Source organism: Meriones unguiculatus, chromosome 5, assembly GCF_030254825.1.
Source record: "Meriones unguiculatus strain TT.TT164.6M chromosome 5, Bangor_MerUng_6.1, whole genome shotgun sequence".
NCBI lineage: Eukaryota > Metazoa > Chordata > Mammalia > Rodentia > Muridae > Meriones > Meriones unguiculatus.
Genome location: NC_083353.1, coordinates 1,871,237 through 1,899,221, shown reverse-complemented (window position 1 = coordinate 1,899,221; position 27,985 = coordinate 1,871,237). Strand labels below are relative to the sequence as shown.

The 27,985-nt window shown below is 46.9% G+C and overlaps 1 protein-coding gene across 3 annotated transcripts; it reads right to left on the bottom strand.

Moving 5' to 3' along the window:
* Nucleotides 1-56: 56 nt before the first annotated feature.
* On the bottom strand, nt 57-27,985 carry Dguok (deoxyguanosine kinase). Of its 3 annotated transcripts, none has more exons than XM_060383465.1 (7): nt 27,821-27,985; nt 16,663-16,775; nt 11,142-11,329; nt 6,048-6,195; nt 1,450-1,565; nt 652-771; nt 57-316 (listed from the first exon to the last, which is right to left on the bottom strand). In XM_060383465.1, exons 1-7 carry the CDS (start codon nt 27,945-27,947, stop codon nt 313-315), a joined length of 816 nt encoding a protein of 271 aa, XP_060239448.1. In that variant the 5' UTR covers nt 27,948-27,985; the 3' UTR covers nt 57-312. The 3 variants fall into 3 exon arrangements, with proteins under 3 accessions (XP_060239448.1, XP_021497385.1, XP_060239449.1); XM_021641710.2 differs by having other exon boundaries at nt 652-751; nt 27,821-27,983; XM_060383466.1 differs by lacking the exon at nt 16,663-16,775 and having other exon boundaries at nt 652-751; nt 27,821-27,953.

Here is a 27,985-nt window from a genome sequence, read left to right as displayed (position 1 = left end):
TTATGATATGAGAACAAGCATGAATAGATATGTCCTGAAATAAATGAACAACTAGATTAGAAAAATAGCAAACTTAAGCCAGCTTTATTTTCAAAGTGCTTGAGATTATTAAAAAGATTAAAAAAAAAAAAAAAGAGAGAAAAGACAACGGCAGTACAGAGTCAGCACACACCAAGTGTGGGAACGCTTGAGTGGCCACGGGGATGTGCACAGCCAGCAGACAAAAAGCCAACATCTGCTAGCTTGAGAAGGTCAGAGCCCAGATGACGGTCCAGATGCCTAATTATTGCTACAGGTTCCTCATAAAGCTGTTTACCTGCAGGAAAGAAGACCTAACGTTACACCGCACCAGTTCAGCACTCCCCACCACAGTGTGTGTCTCAGGTCCCATGAGCATTTATGAGGCGAGGAGATGTCCCTCCTTTCCTTTAGAACACCTCACAGGAGGAAGTCAGCTGGCCAGCACATTCGAAGAGGCTGACACTTCTGATCCGCACTTAGAGCTGGGATTTTATTTGTATCTTGCCTGTGATCCCAGGGCTTGAGAGTGTGAAATGCAATTTGAAGTACAAAGCAAAAGGCCTGATACAGGGACCAGGAAGATGAAGCATAGCACTGGAAAGCACTTGGAAAAGCCAAGGTTCTGCCCACCTGTCCCATGAGCTCTTCTTGTTTGGCTGCATTTTCAGAGAAGTCTTCAGTGACGTCCAGCACCAGCACTGGCACATGCCGCAGAACTTCAGAGTGGAGCCTGGAGCAGCAAGAGAAACGCTGGGGGAATGTCATCTATCCGCGCACTAACTATCCACAGTCTGATAACTACACCTGTTGACAGTAACTTAAACAAAACCCACAAGACCGAAATCTCAATAAAAGTGCCTGCAAAGTGGAAAGCTGAGACTTCCCTCTAGTCTTGAAATTTTTACTGAAGTCAGCACTCAAAACTTCTAAAGTGAGCATACTGAGCCTGACAGAGGACAGGAACAAACTAAAAATGTCAATTAAAATGGACATTTTTTTCTAAAAAACTTTCAGGCCTCCATCCTGAGCCAGTTATGACAAACATTCATCACGAGCTATAATTCAGGGGAAAAAAGGAAGGAAGGAGCCTGGCGCAGTGGTGCATGTCTGCAATCCCAGCCCTCTGGGAAGCAGAGGCAGGCAAGCAGATCTCTGAGTGTTCAAGGCCAGCCTGGTCTACAAAGTGAGTTCAGGACAGCCAAGGCTACACAGAGAAACCCTGTCTTGAAAAAACAAAAAGAAAAAGGAAGGAAGGAAAGGAGGGAAAGACTGTAACAGACGCCCCTTGGAATGCCTGGATTCCATTCCATATGCCATTTCCTAGCTGACGGATGCTAGGCACATCCACCTGCTTCCTTGCAGTGCCAGGCTGTGAGCTAAGGTTGGGCTCAGCGTGGAGGCGGTGGCCTCAGGCTGTCACGTACTTACTTGGTGGTCTTGTTAATGAACCAGTCTTCGTGCTGGCCATGCAGCTGTCTGAGATAAGCCAGCTCAATGCCCTTCTCTTCTTCTCTGGCCCTTTGGCACAGTCTTTCCCAACAAACCTAAAAGACAATCCCCCCGCTATTACACTGCAGTCTTACAGGGCCAAGCAACCCACATAATGCCTGTCAGTCCTCTTTGGGCACACAACCCATGACTTGTCCCCTTACTCAGAGCACTGGTCCCATTTTGTCCACCTCTGGCTCAGACTGCTCTTTCCTGGAGTAGACTAAGCTGGTTAACGGCAAACAGCATCCACCGAGCCAGGCACACTGGGATCTGCCTCTGTCTCCTGGAGGTGAAGAAGTGCATGGAGAAAGTTCGGGCTGAGTCGGTCAGCTGCCACACAGAGTGCCGCAGCTTCAGCGGGCTGCCCCTTTTCTGTCCTCCGCCCACCCACAGGCAGCGGCGAGGCTGCTCTGAAGTAAGGCACATTAGCTAAGCCTCTGGCAAAAGCCATTCTCCCCTTCCAGTCTGTCTCTCACTCCAGCCTTCTATGGCACTTGTGCCCTGCTTTGCTCTATTGGCTCTTTACCAGCTACAAGCATAACCACAGACTTAAGGAGCTGTGAACTTGCCTCCGCTGTCCAGGTGCTGGGATTATACGCATGAACACTGTGCTTGGCTTGTGAGGACCATTCTACTTATACAGCGGTAAGCAATGAAACCTCTTTTATACCAGACCCAGCACTCACTGTGGAGCAGACTAAGACATCTGCATAAGTCAGGGATGACACAAAAGAAAATGAAACTTGGGCCGACACAGCTCTCCTTCCTTTCCCTTTGCTTCCACCTGCAGATCTCAAGTTCTCTGCCTGAGAACTGTGTCTCTTTCTTCATCTAGCACATAAGGCCACCACGAGGGTGGTACCTGTCTTCAACTTCCTTAGCTCCTCCCTTGCTCAGTGCTTCAGCCACATTTGGCCTCCTTCCTGTGGGACAGGCCAAACTCCTTCACACCTGAAAACCTCTGTTCCAAATGTTTGTTTGCCCTTGTTCCTCTCTCTGCCTGGCCAAACATTTCATTATTCAATGTCAACTGTCCTGAAAGTACGGGTAGATTAACCCACTGACCTTTCCCTTAAGGAAACTATGCTAACAAATTTTCTTTAGCACCTTCCCTGGGCCCCCGAGCCTGGTTTTATTTTATTTTTGCGGTAGTTGTAGGTCCACCTTTTCCAGCATGCTCAGCTAGTGAACTCTGGGCACTAACAACCACTGCGATTATCTCAGCAGCAGCGCAGGCACACACATCCACCCCACCCTCTGGGAATGTAGAGCTGAGACTCCACAGCATGCTCTGTACCAGCTTTCATTCTCTCACTTCACAGCATGCCTTAGCATGCTTCACTCTACAAAGCTAGCACTGGGCGGCTGAAACATGAATGCTGCTAGTGAGTTCCAGGACAGCTAGGCTGCAGAGGGAGACCCTGTCACTAAAAGGCAGCAACGACAAAAACCAACCAATACAGAGGATGTTTCTCACTCTGTTTTAGAGCAGAGTACATTCAACCAGCCCCGCTAAAGAGCACTCTGTCATCCCCAGTGCTTACTAGTATGAACAGCGCCTGTAACAGGGCGGTCTCTCTGCGCCAGCCTATCTGTAGGACTCAACTCTAAGCATCAGGGTCAACAGGGCAAGAGGCATGACCTCCTCCTCCTCCTCCTACATGCTGCCCACTGCCTCCTCAGGCTAACCACGCTACATTCCAACTGCAAGCAGCTTCAGCTACCTTACTTAATTTTTTCCTAGGAGAGAAAATTATTTTCTGAATTGGAATAAATGAATATTTGAAAAAAATACAGTAAAACCATATTTTCAAATACACAAAAGGAGAGAACAATTCTTGTAAAAGCTACTTATAATTATTCATACACTGACTTCGGATAACCAGATGCCAGCCTGGATCTTTTAATTTTAAAATCAGTTAGCATTTCCCTTTTTATTATTAATTTGCTAAATTGAGCAAACTTTTCTTCCCTCTAAAGTCTAGGCAAAGTCCTGTTTTAAATATTTGGTATATTTCTTACTTTACGGTCATGGTTATACCAAATTATTTTAAAAGGATCCCATGAAACAGTTTTATCCTGGTCCCACTTCATTTCAGTTCCCAGGGAACACACACCAGAATTTGAAGGGGAAAGATTGCACAGGTAGAAGTGGCCAGGAAGGGACCCCATGGCCACGCTTCCCCTGGCCTGTAAGGCTGTGACTGTCGAAGGCTCTGCTCCAGCCTCAAGCTCAGGGGGCATTTGCTCTTCTGTAGCCCCCACGCACCGTGCCCACTTCACTGTCCCAGAGAGGGATAGGCATCCTGAGGCACACAGCCAGGCTCTCTCTTCTTGACTCCAAAGGATAGAGGGGACACACGACTGGTCATTTTTCTTTCAATTATTATTGTGTTTGCCAGCTTCCTTGAATTTAGGGGAGGACAGGTAGACAGGATCCTGAAGCTCTCTTCATAGACTCTAAAGCCAATATTTGCCGGAATCTGTGTTGTGCACTAAAATCTCAAACTAATCCTAAATAAATTATCCTTTTTTTTTTATTCTGATGTTAAGTTGTAGCAATTCTTCAAGTCTCATCACATGAGAAGAAATACTAGTCAGTTAGTCTCTCCCAAGGGACAAACCAGTCCCTGGTGACAATCACTATGACTACGACTACTCTGCCACTTCGTAACAGCCTCTCAAAGGGCATTAAAAAGGAAGATAAGGGGGGCTTGCTCAGAGACTTGGCTCCCAGGGTCTGGGTCCAACCTCCACCCCTCAGAGTCGAGAGGCCAGGCGGCCCTGCCTTACTCCCTGGAAGGAATCAACTCCCTGGCTCCTCTGCTCCTCCTAGCAATGTTGCCCTGGCCCTAATGAGCATGCTGTGGTTCTCTCTTTCGGAATAGGTTAGGTCAGCACCCTTCCTTCTCCCAGGCTCAGCCTTCAGGACTCCATTTCTCAGCAGCCACCTTATGACTCCCATGGGAGATCTACCACCTCCTCTAAGTCCACCTACGTCTGCACTCTGACCTGCTCCACAGCACCTCACAGCTGGAGAGCACACCCTCCCCCGCCCCGGGAACCCCACCTCAGCTATGTCCTGACATCCTCTGTGGGAACAGGCTCCTCTCTTCCCCTCAGAAACTATTTCTACCTGTAAAGCCGCCACCAGCACAATGTGCCTCTTCTATTCCTCCTCAGCAACAAAGGCCACTGAAAGCAGTCAGCGTGCCTCAGCTAGCAACATCACTTCATAGAAGGTGTGTCTCTGCCCTTATGCCTTTCAAGTATCTAATTCAATTTGATTTGAACCTGAAACTTCATCTAGAATCTCTTACTTTCCACTATGATCTAACTTTTGCATAACCCAGGTATTCCCTGTACCAAGACGTCCTGATGGGGCTCGAAAGACAGCTCAGCAGGCAATGGCATTTGCCAACCAGGACGTGTGACTTGAGTTCCATCCCTGACATTCATGCAAAGGTGGAAGGACAGAAGTGAAGCCAAGTTGTCCTCTGACTACCACACGGGCACTGTGGCATGTGTGTATTTGCATACGCATACGCATGCGCACGCACACACACACACACAGAGGAAGAGGAGGAGGAAATGTCTTATTAGAGAAAAGAAATGAAGCCAGGTGTGGCGAGGCACATCTTTAATCCTAGCATCTGGGAGGCAGAGACAGGTGGATATCTGTGAATCTGAGACAAGTCTAGTCTACATACTGAGTTCTAGAACAGCCATAGCTATATTGAGACGATGTCTCAAAAAAACTTTTTAAAAAAGAAAAAAAAGAAAATCCAGACCACACAAACCCAGCCTCTCTCCTGGCTGCCCTCCCTTCTAGTCCTCTCCTCGGAGGCCTGCAGTGTGATAGGACAGGAGCTACCTGTCCTCCGACTCTGCTCAGTGTGCCCCAGGCTCCCTTCCATCCACAAGCCCAGCCCAGCCGCAGACGGCTGGCTTGCTCTCGGCAACAATAGGCATTCGTGGCATTGACCACACCGGTGGAGTATCAAAAGCTGACAGTAGTATCTCTCAGAAACTGCTTTGCCTTGACTTGGAATCCCGCCCCACAAGTCTTTCAAGAGATCCACTTTACAAAAATCTCTTCAGTGGAAGCTTTCCAGGGTCCAGCCAAGGTCACTACCAGTCAGCTGGAGCCACGGGTCAATGCTGTCTCCAAAGGTCTCCTGTCATGACATTATCCCACGGGCCACGCTGGCTGCAAAGTTCAGGTTACAGAATGAGAAGAGAGTGCACTTCTGCAGCCTGCCTGCCTGGGGGCCTTCTTACAGACTGAAGTGTAGGCTCTAATTTCGGATGAGAGGAGGGAACATTCCTTCCTTCCCCGAATTCTAGTCAGAAGCCTCAGATGACATACACAGGAAGTAATCATTAAGACAGGTGGTGCAGGTCTAAGTGTCTGACTGCAAAACTGGAGCCGTAACGACAATGCATAGTTTGTTTCTTGGAATTAAGCTTGTGCCACCACCTGGCTTTCATTGTTTCACGAGTTCTAGCATCTCGGGTTTTAGGTTCAGAGTTACCTGGGGAGAAGCCCGGAGATAGATGAAGCCATGTAACAGAAGTCGGTCTGCAAACTCCTGCAGGAGAAAGGAATGCCAGTCTTGATAGATGTGCCACTCTATGTCACTGAGGGAGCCATTTTCAAAGAGATTCTTTGCAAAGATATACCTGGTTGGAAATGTTGAGTGGGAGGTTGGGGTTGAGGGAGAATGGGAAGTGAGAGGGAGAAAAGTAGAAAATCAGTAACTGGCTTGTTTTTTGTGTTTACCTAAACCACTTAACCATTCTAGCTCCTAACAGCCCTTAAAAATAATCTGATTAAAAAGATTTTTTTTCAGGTTAAGAGCACTGACCATTCTTTTGGGTTCACCTCCCACCCCCACATGGCAACTCACAACTGTCTGTAACTCCTGTTCCAGAGGATCTGACACCCTCACACACACGTAACGCAGACAAAACACCAATGTATATAAAATACAAATAAATAAATAAAATTTCCCCTGACCCCTTAACCTCTCCTGTAGTGCAGAGGTGGGCCCTGCACCTTGCCTGGGCAGCACAGTGGAGCTGGCCCTGATGGCAAAGGCATTCGTGAGCCAGCCCTGAGGATGTGAGAATGGGAGAGCTGGCCCAGTCAACCCCTATGGGTTGCAGACTTCGGAGAATGGAACCCCACACTTGAATTAGCACAGAGGAACAGCTAGGGGTGCGGGTGAGGGCATGAGAGGGGGAGAGCTGGCCCTGCCTCCTGCCAACGGCAGCACTGGGCGGCCTAGGGGTAGGGCTAGAGGGCCCGCAGGCTGACCAGCTCAGCTAGCACCAGACGCAGACCCAGGGCTTTGAGTTGGCCCACCCCCAAATCTACATCATCTGTGAACTGCTGGGGCAAGTGAGAAGGTGACACCATCAGCCGGACGAGTCCCAGTGAAGGTCTAACACTGATGATGTCACAGAAGCCAGAGGCCTGAACCAGACCAACGGCTCACTGAAACGAACATTTCCAAGTGAAGACGTGTAGACAGAGGGGTGTCCTGTGGGACACACTGTGACACACTACAACACGATGGGATGTTTTCTATGCTTTTATTTTTGTTTGTGTGTTTTTAAATTTTTTTTGGGGAGGGCTGCAAGGGAAAAGGGCGAAAACAAGGGGATGGGAAGATAAGGTTAGGGTACATGATAGCCAGTAAAAAGTTTGAAATTTTTTTATTATTTATGTGTGTTTATGTCCCTGTGTGGGTCTGTGTACACGCACGTGGTACTTGTGGAGGCCAGAAGAGGAGGGCACTGGGTTCTTGGGGCCATTCGATGTGGTGGGACTGCAGCTGGGCTCCTCTAGAAGAGAAGCCAATGCCCTTAACTGCTGCACTATCCTTCCAGCCCTAGAAACCGGAATCCTCAGTCCACAGCTCCCATCCTGCTCAAATAGCACCTGACGTAGGACCAAGCTCCAGTGCACACATGGAGCAACCCACTGTGAGGAAAGGGACTCTAGAAAGGGAAACTAGCTAAGACATACAGCGTGTGCTTGGAAACCTGAGCCTTTGAGACTTCCTCATTCCTACAGCAAGGCTCCAAAGAAAACCTAAGTGAATGCAGGGAGAGCCTCTCGTGCACACTGCATTCCAGAGTGAGGGCTGCTGAGTCTCCAGCTGCTGAGCCACCCTGCCTTATAGCTGAGAAGCAGGGGAGCCTTCTTGTGGTGTCAGCTCTGGAGCTGACTCTGGTAGGAGGACCAAAAGCGCAGCCTCCTTCCCTTCCAGCACATAGGAGCCTAGATTCCACTGCTGAGCTTCCAATCAGATGAAAGAAAGCTAATGTTGAAAATCAAACTAACTTCCCTCTTTGCTTACTTCCACAACAAAAGGAGGATCTGGTAAATTGAGAAATCGGAGCTGGAGAAAGCATGGCTTCAAAAGGGTCAATTCTGCTTTTAAAGCTTGATACAAAACACAATTTACATCTGCAACATCTCCAGTTTCTAAGGCAACTGGCCACTTCTGAGAAAATGAAATTCAAAATCCTTGTGTGAATGGCTCAGGGAAGTGCAAACTGCAAAGCTGTGAATGTCACTCTTAAGAGAGTGGCTTTCAAAGTGACTCTGCAGTGTGATCCCAGTTGCAGCTTCCACAAGCCATGTTCCCTTGGAAAGCTACCTGACTCTCCACCCATGGCAGAGATGACTGTATATCACACTTGCAAAGTGTTCAGCGGATGACTGCCACTCAGTAGCCAACAGTTCTAAGCCATTGTAATTGCTTTTCCTAGGACACGAAGAAGCTAATTTGCAAGCTCCAAAGTGAACCTGCCCAGACTATAACGTTTTAGCTACAGCTCACTGAAGGTGATTTTTGTAACCCAAGTTTTGAAAAGTGTTGTCAGCTTCTCCATAGACAATTAGTTGTATCTTGCAAATAAAAATGACCAAGCCTATAAAAGGGGCCTTGGCCTCTCCTGAAGTGGCACTTCCCATTTCTCCATAGCTGGTGGTGATGAGCAGAGGAGGGGGAGGGTGCTAAATCTAACGAGGGTGAGGAGCTGCAGGTAGAACAAGGCCAAAAGACCCAGCAATCCAGAGCTCTGCTGTACAGCCACACTGGGGTTTTTGTTCATTAACCAGGAAACTTCTTCCTTCTCCCCTGTGGTCACTGTCCTCTGGGACGCATCACACACTGTGGGCATGTATGTAGTTCTTGGTGAAGTAGCATTCTCATGGGAACAGGAACTAAGGTTGTCTTCTCTGGTGTTGCCCTAGGACGAAGCCTGGTGCTTGAGTAAAGAAGACAGGCAATAAACCTACACTGAGCAAACAAATAAATGAGATTTCCCTCCTTTGGCACTGAGGCTTGAACTCATGCCCTGGGCATAAAATGGACCACTGAGTCATACCCAGTTCCTGGAGTACATCTGTAAAGGAATGGAAGTCTAAACACTCTTGAGATTGGAATGTATAACAGGTTATCCTTCATGCCTGAGGATGTGTCCCTTTAGTGAAAAGCAGCTTCAAGGATGCAATGGCACCTACTCCCTTATTGAGACACAGTTTCTGTGTAGCTTTTGCTGTCCTGGAACTAAACAGGTACACCAGGCTGGCATCAAACTCTGAGATCCTCCTGCCTCTGCTTCCCACGTGCTGGGATTACGGGCGTGCAGCACCATGGTCCTGCTTGCCCCACCTGGTAACTGACAGCTGTTTCTACCAGGCTCGGTGGACATAGGCAATCCCAATTCTCGAAAGGTGGGAGGCTTACCTATGAGAATGAGGCCAGCCTGGTCCACACTGAGTTCCAGGCCATCTAGAGCTACAGTTGAGAGCCTGTTTTAAACAAAGTGCCTATACCTAACAAAACATGCCTATTTTCCTCTGAGAGGATTCTCACAAACCCACCATACTCAGAGGCAGCAGTGCAGGTGATCTAACTTCCTAGCCTGAAAGGTGTGGCTCAGGAAAGGAGTGAAGAATACAGGCATAGCTGCAGTGGAGATGAACTAAAACCTGGAGCCCAACCGTCTACCTGGTAGACACACAGCTTTTTTAATGAGAACCCTCCCTGGAATGAACGAGTGCTCGCCACTGACTCTTCCACATATCTGGTGTGACCCTGAAGGGCAGTCAGAACTGCCATGTTATTTACAAATAACCCCCTCCCCTTTTTGCGACGGAGTCTCATTATGTAGTCCTTCCTCTCTGACCTGGAACTCCCTATGTAGAGCAGACTCAGAGATCAACCTGCTTCTCTGCCTTCTACCTGCTGAGACTAAAGGCCTGTGCCACCATGCCTGGTCTTGAACCCTCATAATTTTTTTCTTTAATTATTGCTTTAGTTTGTATGCATCATGTTTTGCCTGCATGTCTAAATATGTATCATGTGTGTGTCTGGTGCAATCAGAGGTCAGAAGTGGGTGTTGGATCCCCTGGATCTGGAGTTACTGATGGTTGTGAGCAGGTGCTGGAAATCAAGCCTGGGTCTTCTACACGAACAATGCGTGCTGAGCCCTCTCTCCAGCCCCTGCTTACCCTGCTTTAAGAACACCAACTTTAACTCCACCTGCTCATTTTCTAAGAGGTAATAAACAATCGCCAGCCTGCTTGGCTCCCGAGAGCCACCTAAGTGGCCCTTCCAGGACTTCAGTGTGTAATGGAAGTCAGTGGCACTGTGGAAAAGCCACTGCACCCAGCTGATGAAAAGCATGATCCGCTTTCTTTTTTCTTTTCCTTTTTTGGTTTTTTGAAAGAGGGTTTCTTTGTGTAGCCGTGGCTATGTTGCACTCAATTTGTAGACCAGGCTGGCCTTGAACTCACAGAGATCCACCTGCCTTTGCCTCCCTGAGTGCTGGGGTTACAGGCATACACCATCACGTCTGGCTGCTATCAGCTTTCTTGACACATATGATAACTCAGCAGTATTCTAACTCTGAACAAATTTGTATAGTTTTTATCTTAAAGAGAATATACTTTGGGCACTGGGAAATGGCTTGGGGGTTAAGAGCACTGGCTGCTCTTCCAGAGGACCTGGAATCTGTTCCCAGCTAACAATGATAACTTCAGTTCAAGAGGGTCCACCACCTTCTTCTGGTCTCCACAGGCACTGCACATATGTGGTACACAGACATACATGCAGGCAAAACACCCAAGGACACAAAATAAATGCAAAATCTTCAAATATTTATTTTAAAAAGGAATATACATTCTTGGTGTTGTTAAAGTACTTGCCCTGCAAGCACAACAGCTCAGATTTGACCCCCAAACCCCCATGCTGGGGAGGCGGAGACAGGTGGACCCCTGGGGCCCACTAGTCAGAAAGCTTAGCTTTCTTGGACAGGCACACATGCATTAGAGGCTCTGTCGCAAAGTAAAGAAAAAGAAAGAAAGAAAAGAATGGCACCTGAGGAAAACAACACAACTGAGGCTGCCTGGCCTCCATACACATATGGACAGGCCCCGGCACACACAATTGCACTTTCACGAGTGCACACACACAGGCGCACACACAGAAAACATTTGTTTCGATTACAGCTTTACAGTGACCAGAGAGCTATGCTCAGGGACTATACAAGGGAAAACACACCCACGTGAGCATGATGTCTGTGGCTGGCAGTGTTCGCTGTCTTACCTGTCACTGTACACAGACCTCTCAAAGACCCGCACAGAGCTCTCTGCCTGCAGGGCTCTCCCCGGGATGGGCTCCAGCTGCAGTTTCAGACGGCTCATAAAGGAAAGTGTCTGAAATGTGTAGGACCATCGTGCTGGCTCCTGGTACATCATTTCTAGCAAATTTCCAAGGCTTCTGGAAGTGCTGTCCTGTGGGAGAGTGCAGAAGAGTTTTCTAGAAGGTGCATTATTTCACAGTACACTCCCACCTTCTGCCCTCAAGAAGGTGCAATACTCAATGTGAAAAATAGCCACACACGCTTACTTCCATTGGAAACATGAAAGTAGATATGATTCTCCAGCTCAGTTTAAACCACGTAAGCAGGGAGAAGCCTGAGCAACCTTAGCTGATAACAATCTGACAAGGAGCTGAACAGAACAGAACAGGAGAGAGCAAAGCAACACACACACAGAATACTGGACTTGAGAGTGTTTGCAATGAGTTAACTAGTAGTCACCTACAATTCTCCTTTGAATCAAATCCCACTTTAATACCATGTTGACTTTCAAATTCCATTTGTGGGTATTTCTCAAGCTTCAAGGCAGATAAGAAAGAAAACAATTCCATATTTGAGAATTTAAATAACCAATGAATTAAAAAGCTTCTGTGTTTCATAAAAGGGTCATACTTTGTTCAAATGAAACCCCGTTCCTTCTTTATTCTAGGAATCATAAAATGCAATTTGAAGTTTCACCAATTCTGAATGTATGGTGGGCACAAATAGTGGACACTCAGGGGCCCAGGTTTACTTTCTTGTATCTTCCTTGCTGAAAGCCTGTGTGGATGAGGCACTACCTGGAGCGTAAACAGGGAATGCGGCTCCAGCTGGGCTTTCTCTACCCTCCTCTTCCTAACCCTCTCCTATAAAGATGAACAAGACGCAGTAACTGAGGCTGGAGAAGATGGCTCAGGGGTTCAGAGCACTGGCTGCTCTTCCAGAGGAATTTTAACTCCCAGCAACCACTTGGTGGCTCACAACCATCTGTAATGAGATCTGGTGCCCTCTTCCGGTATGCAGGCCTACATGCAGGCAGAATACTGAATACTGTATACATAGTAAATAAATCTTAAAATCTTAAAAAAAAAGATGCAGTGACTGTATTCAAGGAGCTCACAATAAGGATGATTAAGATATAAAGGGCTAGAATATAAGGACAAGCGTGTGACAAATGTTCAGTCATTTATGCTATAAAGAACTGAAAAAAAAGTTTCCAGCAAAGAATATCATTAACTTTGGAAGTAAATGACAAGCAGAATCTTCACAGAAAATACAAACATTGCTCAAATGTGCCAACAAAAAGATGGTAAGTGGCTATAAAATATAAGGGCTGGGGAAATGGCTCAGAGGGTAAATGACTGTCACACAAGTGTAAAGAGCTCAGTTTTAATCTCCAGGATCCACATAAATCTGGGCACAGTAGCAGGCCTAACATCTCAGTGCTCCTAAAGCAAGATGGGAGGCAGAGACAGGAGAATCCTCGGAAACTCCTGGGCCAGCTAGCCTGGTGTCCATTGCCATAGGGGACAGAGACTGTCTCTAACAAGAAGGAAGTGAAGACCTACACCCAAGGTTGTCCCCCGATCTTGTTGTTTTTGACAGCCTGTTCTTATTTTGTCATTGAGGCAATCTCTTGACTCTTGTTCAAATATTTATGTTTTTGTTGTTTTCCTATTCTGAGCAATCACTCTCTCAGCACAAATATTGACTTCTGTTCCTATTCAGCTACAGAATATACACATATATCCTTTTATTATATATATAAAGATAGTTTCACATATTTCATAGAATATACAAATATATATTAGAATTGTGTATATGTATGGCTATGTTTATATGAGTACACTTGCACCCCCACATACACATAATTTAAAATAATAAAAGCACAACTTTAAAATAAAGGAAGGAGAAAAGAAAAAAGAAGAAAAGGCATGGTTTCACTGTATCAAAAAAAAAGCCCACTAAATACAAGACTTTCCCCCTTTAATTCCAATAAATTAATGAAGACAACACTAAGGTTTAAAATGGGGAATAAAGCAGAATTGAAATCTACAAAGCAAAACCAATTAAAAATGCAAGGGCAATTATAAGGAAAGACAGAATAGAAAAACATCAGAAGTGTTACTATTCATCTCTCACAGTTAACAGAGAGAGTAGATCCCAAAAATGAGAATTCAGAGGGAACAATTTTTCCCATGCATTTTTTTTTTATTTATTTTTATGTGCACTGGTGTTTTGCCTGCATGTATGTCTTTGTGAGGGTGACAGATACTCTGGAACTGGACATGCAGACAGCTCTGAGTTGCCATGTGGGTGCTGGGAATTGAACTTGGGTTCTCTGGAAGAGCAGCCAATGCTCTTAACCCCTAAGCTATCTCTACAGCCCCATTTTTCCTCCATGTATCTGAACCTGGGCTATATTCTCAATAATTATTACACTAAACCTAATGCATTTCCATTTTCCTTAGAAGTCTTAACAATTCTTTTCTGCAAACAACAGCATCTTAGCACTGAAGAATCACTTCAAACTTTACATATATAATATTCTTCTTAAAAGTTGATCAAGCCAGGTATGGTGGCACACACCTTCAATTCCTACACATGGAAGGCTGAGGCAGAAGGATCCATGTGAGTTTGAAACCAGCCAGGATTACATATCAAATTCTAGACCAGCCTGGTCTATATACGAGACCCTGTCTTTAAAAAGAAAAGTAACAGCCACAACTATTTCATGTGTAAAAAGGGTGCGAAGATTTATGAAAACGAGTGAGCACTTGCTGCTGATGAAGTGAGCACCTAGCACTATTACCAGAAGGAGGCCCCTTTCCCAGCCTCTAGGCAAGGAGTGACAGAGGACAGGACACTGACATTAGTGGGAGTTTCCTCAAAGGCAGAAAAGAATAGTGACCACCCTCCCACAGTTAATATTTTTTGGCAATCTGTACCCAAAGCAAGCAGGAAGACAGAAATGAATCAATCAGGAATACTGGAAAACTCTTCTAAATGATTTCATTTAGAGGCGACTGCTATCGTCTAAAAAAGCCTGAGTGAAGGGTTCCACGTAAGAATTAAGTCATACTAGTCAAATGCAATCAGCTGCTTTCCATCAAAACAGCAACAGGAGTGTGAAGAGATAATGAGGACAAACATCACAGTACAGATCTACTCGGGAACAAGATAGGAAGAGCACCGCTGGGACCAGACAACCATTTGCTTACAAGATAAAACGGGGGCTGGAGAGATGGTTCCGCAGTCAGCAGACCTGGGTTTTTATTTCTAGCATCCACATGGCAGAGCAGAACCATCAGTAACTTCAGTTCTAGAGGATCTAATGCCCTCTTCTGGCCTCTGTGGGCCTAAGGCATGGATGTGGTGCACAGGCATACATACAGACAAAACGCTCTTACACATACAAAAATTAAAAAAGAAAAGGTTGAGATGGATCAGCGGGGAAAATCGCTTGAGGAGCAAACATGAGAACTTGAGTCCAGACGCGCAACACCAGGTAAAAAGTTGGGCATGGCTGCATGTAAGCTAGCAGTCCCAGCGCTGCGGGGCGGCAGCAAGAGGCCCTGGCCGGCCGGGCTCCGGGCGCTCCACGAGGCTCTGCCTCAAGAGAATAAGGTGGGAAGTCAAAGAGCCAAAGTTAGTGCTACAACTTTTAATCCATATGCAACAGGATTAAGATTTTTTAAAAATCTTGAGCTATTGGAGGCATAAAAAACAAAACACATAGTCTCCTAGATGGCTCAGTGGGTAAAAGAATCTGCTGCCAAGCCTGCCAACTGGGTTTAATCCCAAGGAGCTCTAGCTGGAAGGAGAGAACTGACTCCTGACCAGTGTCTGCTGACCTCCTAATCCTTAAACTTGAATCTACATTAAACTATCTTTACCTATTCCCACCCAAAAAAAGAAAGAAAGAAAGAAAGAAAGAAAGAAAGAAAGAAAGAAAAAGAAAAGGAAGGCTGAGGACCTGAGTTCAACTTCCACACCCCTCATAAAAAGAGCCAGGTGTGGTGCAGGGTGTGGTGGGCTAGGCCATAATCCTGGCACTTGGGAAATAAAAGCAGGAAGACCAAGAGTTCAAGATAGCCTAGGCTACAAAAGATCCTGTATCAAAAAAAGAAAAAAAGAAAAAAAAATCAATAGAGGACTGGAAAGGTGGCTCAGTGTTAAAAGCCCCAAGGAATGGAGAACTCAGCTCCAGGAGTCCAATGGTGGAGTCCCAAAGGTTTTGGAGCATATCTTAAAATGTCACCACTTGCCTCTGGCACAGTCAGAAAAAGTTTCTAACTTGTTTCTAATGGGAAATGTTTACAAATACACAAGGCATACACACAAGCATATGGATAGACAGTGGAAAACACATCTCCAGTCAGCACAGCATGTGGGTGACCCAGGCTGCACTGCTCTGGATTAGAGTACCTAGCCCTGGCACCCAAACGCCACTCTAAGGTGTTCTAGCATACAGAGCACTGCAGAGTGGCCAGCTGGGCTCTGAGCAATCACTGAGTAGAAAAGAAATGCACTGTGCACATCAGTCACACAAAATGGCTTCAAAATGGCAAACAGCCCGTAGGAAATCTGGAGGTATTTTGAAGAAAGTAGGTTTGAGGAGAGAGTAAGCCCTTTCAGCTTCAGCTGCCCACAGGTGAAGCTTCAGCTGCCCACAGGGCTTGCTGCAGCACACAAGAAGCTAAGGCTTAACAAGGCAAAAGAACCCCAACCAACAAGTCCAAGTCATAGGGGTTCAACGTGGCTCAACACTCGGAAGAGCTGACCAGGGACCAGTGGCTAAAACAAGACTGAGCCACTCAGCACGTTCCAGGTGTCTGCAGAAGGTCATGAGGACAGCAGCACGTGCTGACACTCTTCCAGCCTTCAGAGCTTCTGGTCCAAACGGATCTTCCCCCACTCACACTTGTGTGGTTGGCTTGGAACCAAACCTATGGCCCTGGCAGAAGCAGCAGACCTGACACTGGGGCTCAGTTGTGAGGTTAGGAGTGAAACATGCGGAGCTGGTCCAGCCTAGAAGAGGCCTGGCACAGAGTATGTGCCTTAAAAATGTGAGCTGTTGTCTTTGCGTTGATTCAGAGGATGGCCAGATGCTCAGTAAGGTCCCTTCCCACATCTAAGATGTCTTCATTGACTATTAATCCTGCCAGCCAGCTTCAATAATACCGATATAAATACTTAAGGGCAGGAATGACAACATTCGTCTTCAAAGCCTGGATGGTGGGCATGCTTGAGAAACCACAGACAGGAGGCAGGCACTTACACAGACACAGAGAAGCCACAAAAATCAAAACTAAACATATTCAAACAAGTCATATCCTCTGTGTCCTGCTTTCTGGAATAAAGATGTTTTAGAAAGAAGACAAGCCGGGCTACTCCGTCTCCTCAGAGCAAATTACGTTATTTCAATTGGACTGCTCGCCATGCCTGCCAACTAGCCCCCCGCCACACACACAGCTGAAAACTTACTTTTTGGGTGCCAGCCGCTTGGATATTCTGCCATGCTGCTATAGGTTCTGCAGCCACCTGCCACTCTGGGTGAGTTTCCGTGAGTAACTTCACAAAGGTGGATTTGCCCACAGCTGCAATGCAAATGGCACATGTTGGGGCGTTTCCCGAACCCAGGTGACAGAGGCAGCCACTAACCTCTGCCACAAGCACCCATCTCAGGGGAGCAAGTGACAGCTTTTCTGCCTCAAAACTTGGCAGCCGTATGACTTGCTGTCAGCTTGGTGATGGCTTGGGCGGCTAAGCAGTTACCACAGGGCAACAGGGAGGAGACCTGGTCTTAGGATTCAGGCTGCAATCATAAAGAGCCAACCTCCAGATGCAGAGTATTAGTAACTGCTGAGAATATAACAGAACCTTCAAAAGTGGGTAAGACAGATGACGTGACTCTAAAGCTTGGGCTGTGACTGTAAAAACTGAAAGCTCAAGGAAAAAACCATTATGAGCCTCAATCATTCAACAAACATTATACCCGCGGAGGCTAACTTGTGCCTGTGACCGTCAAGCCCTGGAGTATGATGTAATAAAATACTGCATGGATTTTATCCTCAGGACATGGATGATGATACATAAGAAGCTAACTGATAAACCATGCTGTCTAAGAAAGAAAATTGCAGAATGTCTCAGATGCAGCTCAGGAATTGGGAAAGGCTCCTTTGAAGAAATGTTGTCCGAGGAAGCCTGAAGGATGAGCAGTCGGCCGGGCTGGGGTGCGTGAAGGATAACCCACACAGGGAGCAGCATGAACCAAGGCCTGGGAGAGGCAAGGGAGAGCCTGCAGCAGCCCCAGGAGCAGTGGGCAGGAATGTAGCACCAGGAGCGAGGAGAGGAGAGGTGGACAGGGACGGCCAGGCAGACAGGCACTGAAGTGCAGGCTGCAGAAAGGTTTGACCTCCCTGGGCAGAAGTAAGGAAGAAGCAATGGGTTTCAGCAGGGGCACAAGAGTCCTTCTCAGCTTTTTCTTTTTTTCTACATGCAGGAGCCTCCTGGCCTGTATGCACATATGTCTGTGGGCTACCTGTGTGCCTGGCGCTCACAAAGATCAGAAGAGGGTGTCAGAGGCCCTGACATGAATTCCGGATGACGGTGGTGGTGGTGGTGCTGGAAACTGAACTGGGGTTTTCTGTAGTAGCAATAAAATGTTCTTACTACTGACCAGCCCTCTGACCCCTCCTTAGCCTTTATTTTTTATTTTTATTCTTTGGGGAGACAGGGTTTCTCTGTGTAGCCTTGGCTCTCCTGGACTCACTTTGTAGACCAATCTGGCTTCACACTCACAGAAATCTGCCTGCCTCTGCCTCTCCAAGTGCTGGGATTACACCCAGCTGCTCCATCTCAACTTTAAAAGACCACTCCTTGAGCTATATAATAATGTGCCAAAGTTAAAATTGGCAGAACAACTAGAAGTTAATTGTGGCTTGACTTGGGTGATAGCAAGGAGGTGGAACCAACCTACATCTAGCCCACCTGTCCTGAGCTCTAGGTCAGCAGAACCTTCTCGGTGCCCCACGCACAAGCTCAGAGTCAGCGCATTCCCCAAATAAACCATCACCAACCCAGCCTTCAGACTCAGCCTTCAGGTTCTGCTGTCAGAACCTCCTTCTCTGGCAGACCTCCAGAGGACCCAAGGCCTTCTGCCTGTATTTCTAACTTTTCCTCAGTTGTCCTTCTTCTGTCTGCACCTCCATGCTCAGGACCAGATCCTCTGCATCCCTATCCTCTTTGACTTCAGCTGTGTTCTCTACAACTGAACTTCCACACTGCAGCTGCAGTGCCTTTGAGGCACAGCTTAAAATCCTGTCAGGAGTGGTGCACCTCTATAATCCCAGCATTCAGAACTGCTGGGGCAGGAAGTTCATGAAGTTGAGGACAGTGGGGGCTACACTGTGAATATGAGGTCAGCCTAGATACATTAAGACACTGGTTCAAAACCAAAATCCTTCTGTTTCATCAACAACAGAAAAGTGTATCTCTCCATCCATCACGGGGGGGGGGGGAGTGAGGCGGCATGCCAGGGCATGGAGAGATGAGTGGACAACTTGTGGGAGTTGGAGCTCTTCATGTGGGTCCTGGGGATCAAACTCAGGTCATCAGGCCAGATAGGCTTACTTCCTAAGCCATCTCACCAGCCTCCACGTTTTGTTTTCTGTTTTTCAAAACACGGTTTCTCTATGTAGCCTTGGCTGTCCTGGACTCACTTTGCAGACCAAGCTGGTCTCAAACTTAGAGCAGTCCACCTGCTTCTAGGGGCCTCCCAAGTGCTGAGACTAAAGATGTGCACCACCACCGCCCAGCTTAGTCTCAATTTTTAAAACTACTTTTATTTACTTGTATGCACAATGGTTGGTGTGTGGAGGTCAGAAGACAACTTGTAAGAGTTACTTCTCTCCTCCTTTATGAGGGTCCTGAGAACTGAACTCAAGGGGCTGGTAGCAGGTACCTTTAGATAAAATTTAAGCCTATAGCCAGGCAGTGGTAGCACTTGCCTTTGATCCTAGCACTTGGGAGGCAGAGGCAGGGGGCTATGTTGAGCTGGAGGATGGCCTGGTCTACAGAGTGAGTTCCAGGACAGCCAGGGCTACACAGAACAAACAAACTATCAAGCCTATAAACACAGTCTGGCTAGAACAGGACCCAGCCCTACATACAACCCTCCCATGTCTCAGCTCTCCTACCGGCCTGAGCTCCTTGCAACCCCAGTCGTGCCATGACTCCTAACAGTGTGCCTGCGCTGCTTTCCCACCTGCTACAGCATGCCCTCTCCACACCTGGTCCACTCCTACTCAGCCTTCCAGGGTCTGCTCAGGCGGCCGTCCTGGGTGAAGCCTTTGCTGACTCTGAAATCTCTGAACTGGGCTAGCTAATCCTTTCCGAGTTCTAGATATGACTTCGTCACTACCCTGACAGCTACCCTGACAGCTGTTTCTCTAGGTAGAAGATGGGGCTTCGCTAGGGCAGAAAGCCGAAGCCAGCCTCACATTCTACTTAAACATCCAATACATTCCTGTCAGCTCCCCCCAAAGAGCAGTCTGAACGCGGCGGTTCATAGCTCGGAGCAGCACCTGGGAGGTGGAGGCAGGCAGATCTCTTCAAGTTTGTGTCCGCTTGCTGTACACACTGAGTCGTGGGCCAGCCGAGGCTGTGTATAAGACCCTCTCTTAAAAAACAAAACAAAACTCCAAAACCCTCAATCTCCTTTATCAGAAGTGGTCTTTCTCAAGTGAGTTCTACCCGTTGGGGGAACCCGAATGGAACCAAGAGTGTGGGCAATCGATCAGGAGCGCCAGGTCGCAGCACAGGAGCCCACACATCAACCCGTGGCATTCGTCACACAGCACCTCACTCTTCCGAGAGCACAGGAGGGCAAACCGCTTTGCACAGTCACGCTCTCCTCTGTCCCACCTCCACCCAGCTTTGTGTGTTCATCTTGCTCTGCCTCTGCTCTGCCCACACAGATGTGAGTAAATGCCTTCCCTTCCCTCGAAGCTCCATGCCAGTGGCTTAATCCTCCCTCCTCCAAGTCCAGCACCTCACCTCTAAGTGAGCTACTTCTCTAGCTAGCTCCCTATTCCTACACTGATGAGTAACCAACTGGTTGAGGTGAAAGTTTTTCAAACCTGCCTGTGCTGACTGGCTCCAGCTTAGAATATATGGCCTAGGTAGCTAATATCTAAAGTATAGGCTGTTCAGGAAGTCTGAAAGATGGCCCTTATGTTTAAGCTGAAAAGTTATTGAAACATATAAAATGACACTTATCTGAGTCAAGACACAGAGGACAAGGAAAAAACTTGCAGGAGCGGTGTCTACCTTACACCATATGAATCCCTGTGGACTGAATTCACATCCTCGGTTTGGTTGGCAAGTGCCTTTACCCACTGAACCACGAACCATCCTGCCAACTCCTGAAAACTATTTAAAGTAATGTGAAAAAGCAAGGCATTGTGGTTCATGACTACAAGCTTTGCAACTGCAAGGTCAAGAGTAGAATATGCTCCAAGACAGCCCCAACTTCAAAGTCTCTTCAGACACTGTCTCAAAACAAATAGAAGAAGTAAAACAAAAAGATGAAAGCAGGTGCTTGCTGATTAGAACTAAATGATCATTAGACATGCTTGCATCTTTACAGGTGAAAGATGGAGGCTTTGTACGGGTTAGGGAGCACCAACTTCATATCTGTGGTCAGGTAGTATCAGTTCATCTCAGGGCATCAGACTGCTGAGAATTCAAGTCATGTCAGCTAAACACGCAAAACCTATTGTGCCAACAAATACAATGGGAAATCTACAGCTCCAATTACTGGAAGAGTCATTTCTGATGTCCAGGGCACCCTGTTGTACAGCAATTCCAAGGCTTCTAGAAAGTTTGCTGAGTAATCAAAAGCTGACATCAGCACAGAAAGACAGTCAACAGTGATGGAAGGGCCTGGGTAATTCACTACCAAGTAGCACTTCCTGAATACCCACACAGAAGTGACTAAATGCCATTAGACTTGAGCTGTGTCCAGGCACCACCCACACACGTGGGACGGTCACTTCAATAATGTAAGGCTGTGTATTCAAATAAAACCTGGAGCTGGTGTAACTTTCCAGTGATGCGATAGCTACTGTTCTTCCAGAGGACCTCAGTTCAGGTCTTAGCACCTACACTGGACAGCTCACAACAGCCTGCAACTCCAGTTCCAGGTCAGACGTCCTCTTCTGATCTCCAGAGGCTTCACACTGGGGTTTGGTTCTCCACCGCCACAGAGGCTTGCTAATGTCTACAGCCAATGTCCCTTCAGAGAAGTGTTTTGTTAATCTCGGACTTAGCACACCTTAGCTGGATCCCCCTGTCACTGCTGTGTTTCTGGGAAAGGGTCCCCCTGTCAGGCTGCAGTAAGTCTTCCTTTAGAGCCTTGCTGTTGGTGTATTCTAACTTGGTTCTATGGAAAGCACTTCCTTAAAATGCATTATTTCGGCGTGTGAGCTTTTTAACTTTAGGGCAGTCTTTCCACAGCCTGACGGAGTCTTGTTGTGACTGCCTATCTTTTAAGTCATGGCTTTTTCTTCTCATAAATGTCTCTATAAACTGCATGCTTGTTATATAATAGGGCAGTGACAGAAACTAAACTAATGCCCCAGATACTATATTTTCTGTTATTCCAAATTTAATGTACTGGCATCTCATGGGAACTTTTAAAATACACTATCACCTCTGGGCATTTTCTGTTTTGTTTTTTGGGTGGGAGTGGACGGGAGGGATAGGGTGATCTCTCTGTGTAACCTTGCTGCCCTGAAACTATCTCTGTAGACCACATTGGCTGCAAACTCAAATCTGCCTGCTTCTATCTCTGCCTCCTGAGTGCTGGAAGTAAAGGTGAAATTAAAATTTTTGGCGTTTTCTTTTCCTCAATAAGATGGAAACCTGAAGAAAAAAGTTCAACTTGAAAAGCTTCTACTAAAGTCAATGAATGACATCTGACATATTAAAAAAAATTCTTCCCAAGAAACTTTAGTGTTTATGTCATCGCCTGCATTTGCTGCTATGTCCACTCAGCCAGCAGAGGCTCTGAAGCACCTACCAAGTGGTGCTGTAGCTAAAGCCATGAATGAAGCAGGCTGGGCTCTGTCCTCCAGGACCTTCTTCTCCAGCCCTGAGACTAAGCCCAGGATAGCAAAGGTTCTAATCCTAAAAGCATTCTGGGGAAACTTAGTAAATCAGTCAGTAAGCATTAAAGAAACTTAATACTGTCTATTTGGTTTCTCTTACTTTCTTTTCATGGGAAACTTTTTATAAGAAGGAAACAAAAATATTCCTCACAGTTCAGAACATGATGTAAACTTAGCCTTTCTGCAAGAAAGGGCCTGACTGATGGTGCTGTCCTCTCCCACCGCCTGCCTCCCATCCTTCCTTCCACTGCCACTTTCTCTCTGAAGCCTCCTTGAACTCTCTCCAGCTCCACTTCATGCCCGGCAGAGTTAATTATTGCCTGCTCCAGCTTACCAGGCTATTAGGCTGTAATTATTTGTTCACTCTTTCTCTCTCACCAGCCAGGCTGGAGGCTCACTTTATAAAGACAGACTGTACCTTTCTCCTTTCCCATGCCGGGTGCCTAGCCAGGTCCTAAAAATAGAAATGTGGGGATACAAACGAGGTGACTCGCAGAGACAAGAGAATCCAAGATCCGGTATTAGAAATCCATTCTTCCCCATCAGTTCTTTGTTCATTTTTTAAGCTTGATACAAGTAAGACATGCCGGTCTGCACAAGACACCTGAGTGAGAAGAAACACGTCTTCAGCAAAGCCCTCTACTGCCTCAATCACAAGTCCCCAGACAGGAATTTACTGTCTCTTCTCACAGGTCTATGAAAGTGAACTATTAGAATGGGCGTAGATGACCCACTGATAGTTATCTCAGATGGCAACCTACACTTTAATTGGGATTTGTAGTTACAAAATAGTGGACTTCAGCAGACAGTGAGCGACACACCTTTGTGATGAACAAACTAAAACATCAGCTAGGTATGTCATTGTTTGGCTTTACACGAGTTCGGAAGCTTTCAACTGCAGTCATACACCGTGCCTGGCTTCAGGATCATCCCAGAAGCCATTCCCTTTCCTGGGTACCAATGACTAAGCTGTACATGGATGTGCCAGGACAGGATTCTGGCAATGAGTACAAAGGCAGGGCCACACAAAGATGAGCAGGGGACTGGTGGCTCCAATCCAGTTCCAAGCATGCAAATAGCCTCAACAGCACTCAAGTGCAAACAGTTATGTGTAGGAAGTTCTGCCAGCCCACACCGAATGAGTAACTCAGCATGGAACACATCATCTGGGTGTGTGGTGATGAAAGTAACTGGTGACTAAATCCAAGTCAGATGCAGTCTCCCAGGTCACTCTTCATCACCTCCAAGGATTTACCTCCCCCAACCTGTCACCAGCTCCATGCCTGGACTCTTAGTTCCAACTCCAGTCTCTCTGCTCTTCGGGTACCTAGTCAGGTCAGCTCAGGATCTCCTCTGTGTGTCTTAGATTCCTCAGACAAAATGTATCACTCTTCCCTCCCCAGAATTTCTCTTCCTTTATTTCACCCTGTTTCCTGAGTCAGAGTCCAGCCTATAAACCTGGGCATCTTCCTCTAAGCAGTCACTAAGTCCTGGCAGTCCTGGTAGTCAATTCCAGACTACCCTTTGAACCGTCACTTTTTTCTCCCTCCATTCAAGCCCGTGTCATCTTTCCTCCTTCAACTACAGCCATGGAAACCAGTTTATTTACTCTAGACCTTTCCAATGTACCTACTTATGCATAGAACAGGCTACAAACAAAGCACTATGGTTAATGCAGTAAATGCGATAAAGCATCCACTTGACGAAGCATTTCCTTACTCACTTACCATAGCCTGCCTCTTTTTAGAAAGTCATTTGTTTATGGCACATACTGACTTTAGCTCTCCAGAAGCTCAGGCAGCTGGCTACTGCCAACATGATAAACTAGTATACCTAGAGGCTTCCCAACATCTGCCCACTGTAGACCTTTCATTCTGACACTACCTTATTTTTCTTGTTACTGTAGTGAACTACCTGACAAAACAACTGAAGGAAGGAAGGGTTTATTTTAGCTCACAGTTTGTCTCCATCATGGCAGGAAAATCATGGTATCAGGAGGGTAAGGCAGCTTTGCATCCAAAGAAGGAAGTATGGAGAGACAAATGCTGGTACTCTGACCTCCACATAGGAGTCATGGCACACAAACGCACACACACAAAGTAAATAAATGTAATAAAAAAAAGAAAAAGATGTTTTCCAGTAACTAATCCCCCTCCTTTTGTTTTGTTTTGAGACAGGGTTTCTCTGTGTAGCCCTGGCTGTCCTAAACTTACTCTGTAGACCAAGATGGCATCAAACTAAGAGATCAGCCTGTCCCTGTCTCCTGAGCACTAGGATTAAAGGTGTGTGTCACCAAGCCCAGCTAATTTCCTCTTTTGACTAGACCATTTTTAAACCCAACTTACTAACGTGTTTCAATCTTGCATAGAAAGAAAAATAACCTAAAAATGCTCAAACCCTCTTCCAATTGTAGATACCACCCCATACCATGTTCTAGGAAACATTTCAGTTGTTTTAACTACCCCTATAATTCTTCACTTCCATTCTCCTTGAGTCTAAGAAAACCAGGCTTTCACGTCTACTCCTGAAGCTGTTCAAGATCACCCAAATCTTCACTCAAACACTATTACCCAATTCACCATTCCCTCCCTTGGAACATCTTAGCTTGGCTTCCAGGATTTCACTGTCTTTGTTTCTTCTCCAACCCCAGTGGCCTTTCTCAGTCTCCTCTGCTCCATACTCATCTTCCTGCTCTCTTAAGGTCCTTTCCTTCAATATAGTCTTTTGGCTTTAAATACCATGTATATGTCTAGCTTGGCGTCCTCCACTCACATACCCAACAGCATAGTCAACACTTCTACTTAACTATCCAATAGCCATAGAGAAACCAGATATGCTTAAAACCAACTCTTGAAACCACCAACACAACCTGTTCTTCCCAGACTCCTCTATTGAAAATAATCTGAAAGGGTGTGTTATGGCATAACTAATTCTAGAACTCCAGGAGGTAGATGCAGAGGATGTATGTCCAAGGTCAGCTTGGACTACACAGGTAGTTCAAGGCCAGCCTCAACTACAAAAGCAAGATGTGGGGAGGGGAGGACAAAACAAAAACAAAACACATGGTTTGGGTTGGAGAGACTGCTTAGCAGTTAGGAGTGCTTCTTGCTCTTACAGAAGACCTGAATTTTGTTCCCAGCACCCATATCAGTAGCTCACAAACACCTGTAACTCTCCCAGCCTCTGAGGAAACCTGCACTCATGTGCACATACTTACACATAAACACATACCTTAAAAAAAAGAAGGCTGGGGATAGATTTCACTGGCAGGACACTTGGCTAACATGCACAAGACCCCATGATAAAGTAACTAAGTAAACAAAAAATTCAAGCTAAGTCTTCCGAGCTGTTCAAGTAAAACTGACTGAGGTCATCACTGACCCCTCCAACACTGCTCACTCCATCTATCACCAGGTCCCGCTGGCCCTACCTTAAAATGTAACTTCCACCTGGGCCCAATTTACCCTGCTATCACTGCAATGGCTTTCTATTCAACCTCTGCCACTTCCAATACACCAGACAGGTGATGCTTTGTCCCTCCACACCTCAAACCATTAAATGGCACTCTGTCTCAGGTTGAAAACCCATGATGGTGTTTGGTTGCTATCCACGGGAAGCCTGCTCTTTTCTGAAGAGAAATGGAGGAGTGGATGGGGTGGGAGGGAGTGACTGGGAGGAGAGGAAACTGCAGTCAGGATGTATGAGAGAATAAGTTAAGAAAAACAAACAAAAAACCAACCTGAGATCTATAGAACCTGGTCATCCTTCACACTTCTCTCCCTCCACCTCCCTCTTTGGTCGCTCTAGCTCACCTAACGGGCTCCCTCCCACTCACTGAACACCCATTTGATCCCAAGGCTTTCCGCTTGCTCTGCCTGGAATGCGTAGCCACTCACAGGGCTCACTCCCTCACATTATTCAGGTTCTTGCTTAAACCTCATCAGTGAGGTATTTGCTGAGTACCCTAGTCAGAAGACAATCATCCTCAACCTCTCAGCCTTGATGTGGAGAATTTTCATTTATTCTGCTCATGGCCCTATTGTCAGGGCACAGGGAGGACACTCATAGGGTGATTCACCACAGGAATAAAATGAGAAACACTATTTGCTGCTAGAATGTCTTAGGCAGTGCAGACCAGCTGACCCCATCCCAGATCAGTGTCTGTGCAGGGCTGAGTACCCTCAGACTGCAGACCAGCTGACCCCGTCCCAGATCAGTGTCTGTGCAGGGCTGAGTACCCTCAGACTGCAGACCAGCTGACCCTGTCCCAGATCAGTGTCTGTGCAGGGCTGAGTACCCTCAGACTTCAGACCAGCTGACCCTGTCCCAGATCAGTGTCTGTGCAGGGCTGAGTACCCTCAGACTTCAGACCAGCTGACCCTGTCCCAGATCAGTGTCTGTGCAGGGCTGAGTACCCTCAGACTTCAGACCAGCTGACCCTGTCCCAGATCAGTGTCTGTGCAGGGCTGAGTACCCTCAGACTTCAGACCAAGCTGACCCTGTCCCAGATCAGTGTCTGTGCAGGGCTGAGTACCCTCAGACTTCAGCAGCATGAAGCATTGGCTTCCATCTTGTTTTGTGTTTTAAGATACTGGGTTACTTCTAACAAAGCATGTAATACATACTTGTAAGTTTAAAAAGCGAGAACTTTCTGAATGGGGCAGGCAAATGCCTGTGAGTTTGGGCCCAGCTTGGGCTAAATAGCAAGTTCCAAGCCAGCTCGGGCTACATAGTGCCTTTCTCAAAACAAACACCACCATAATAATTTGTTGTGCAATTAACATGGGGGTACTGCAAAATAGTGAAAATTGAATCTGTTAAGAATTGAATCTAAGCCAGGTAAGTAGTGGCACAGACCTCTAAACCCAGTATTCGGGAGGCAGGTAGATCTGTGAGTTCGAGGCCAGCTTGGTCTACAGAGCTGTTCCAGAACAGCCAAGGCTACACAGTGAAACCCTGGCTCAAAAAAAAAAAAAAAAGGAAAAGAAAAAAAAAAAAAAAAAAGGAAAAAGAGCCTAAATAACAACGGGTCAGTTTTAAGTGTATGTCCCAAATGCTGCATGTGACACGCTAAAATTATCTAAAATTCTATGTAAACTGGACATTTATTTTTATTTTTGCTAAATCTGGTAACGCTATTTTAGGAAAACAAACGGCACACTGTCGCGTCTATTTCTAGCAAATGAAAACCGCCAGTAAAGCAGTAGATTTCTGGGGCTATCTGAAGCCTGGTGGCTTTTGCGTTCCCGAGGGTGGGTAGGTGGGCGGGTTCTGAGGCCCAACGTCCCCAGAATCAAAACCCACGTTGCACAGTGGGAGAAAGGCCCTGACGAGCAGAACCAGCAGGTGTGGCGGCGGCAGCAGGAAGGGGTGAGGTGGGCCGCAATGGGGCAGGATGCGAGGCGGGCTGGCTTTCCAGCCTGTCACCCACTCGGCGGAGGCCAAGGCTGCGCAGCCTGTCTGGCCCTTACCGATGTTGCCTTCGATGGAGAGCCTTCGGAGACCGCCCCCGGCGTGCATGCCCCTGGCGAGGACGGCCCGCGGCAGGGGACGGAAAGACGCTCGCAGCCGACGCGCAGGGAACCGACCTGCGGCCATCCTACCCACGCTTAGAGAGGCGGGCACTTCCGCCGGGC

Bases quoted from the DNA above. Each gene is read 5' to 3' on its own strand.
- Dguok (XM_021641710.2), bottom strand. From the start codon at position 27,947: ATGGCCGCAGGTCGGTTCCCTGCGCGTCGGCTGCGAGCGTCTTTCCGT. The intron at 6,196-11,141 runs GTAAGACAGCGA...ATTTCCAACCAG, and splicing joins AGGTCTGTGTACAGTGACAG to GTATATCTTTGCAAAGAATC. The intron at 317-651 runs GTGGGCAGAACC...TCTTTCCTGCAG, and splicing joins AAGAAGAGCTCATGGGACAG to GTAAACAGCTTTATGAGGAA.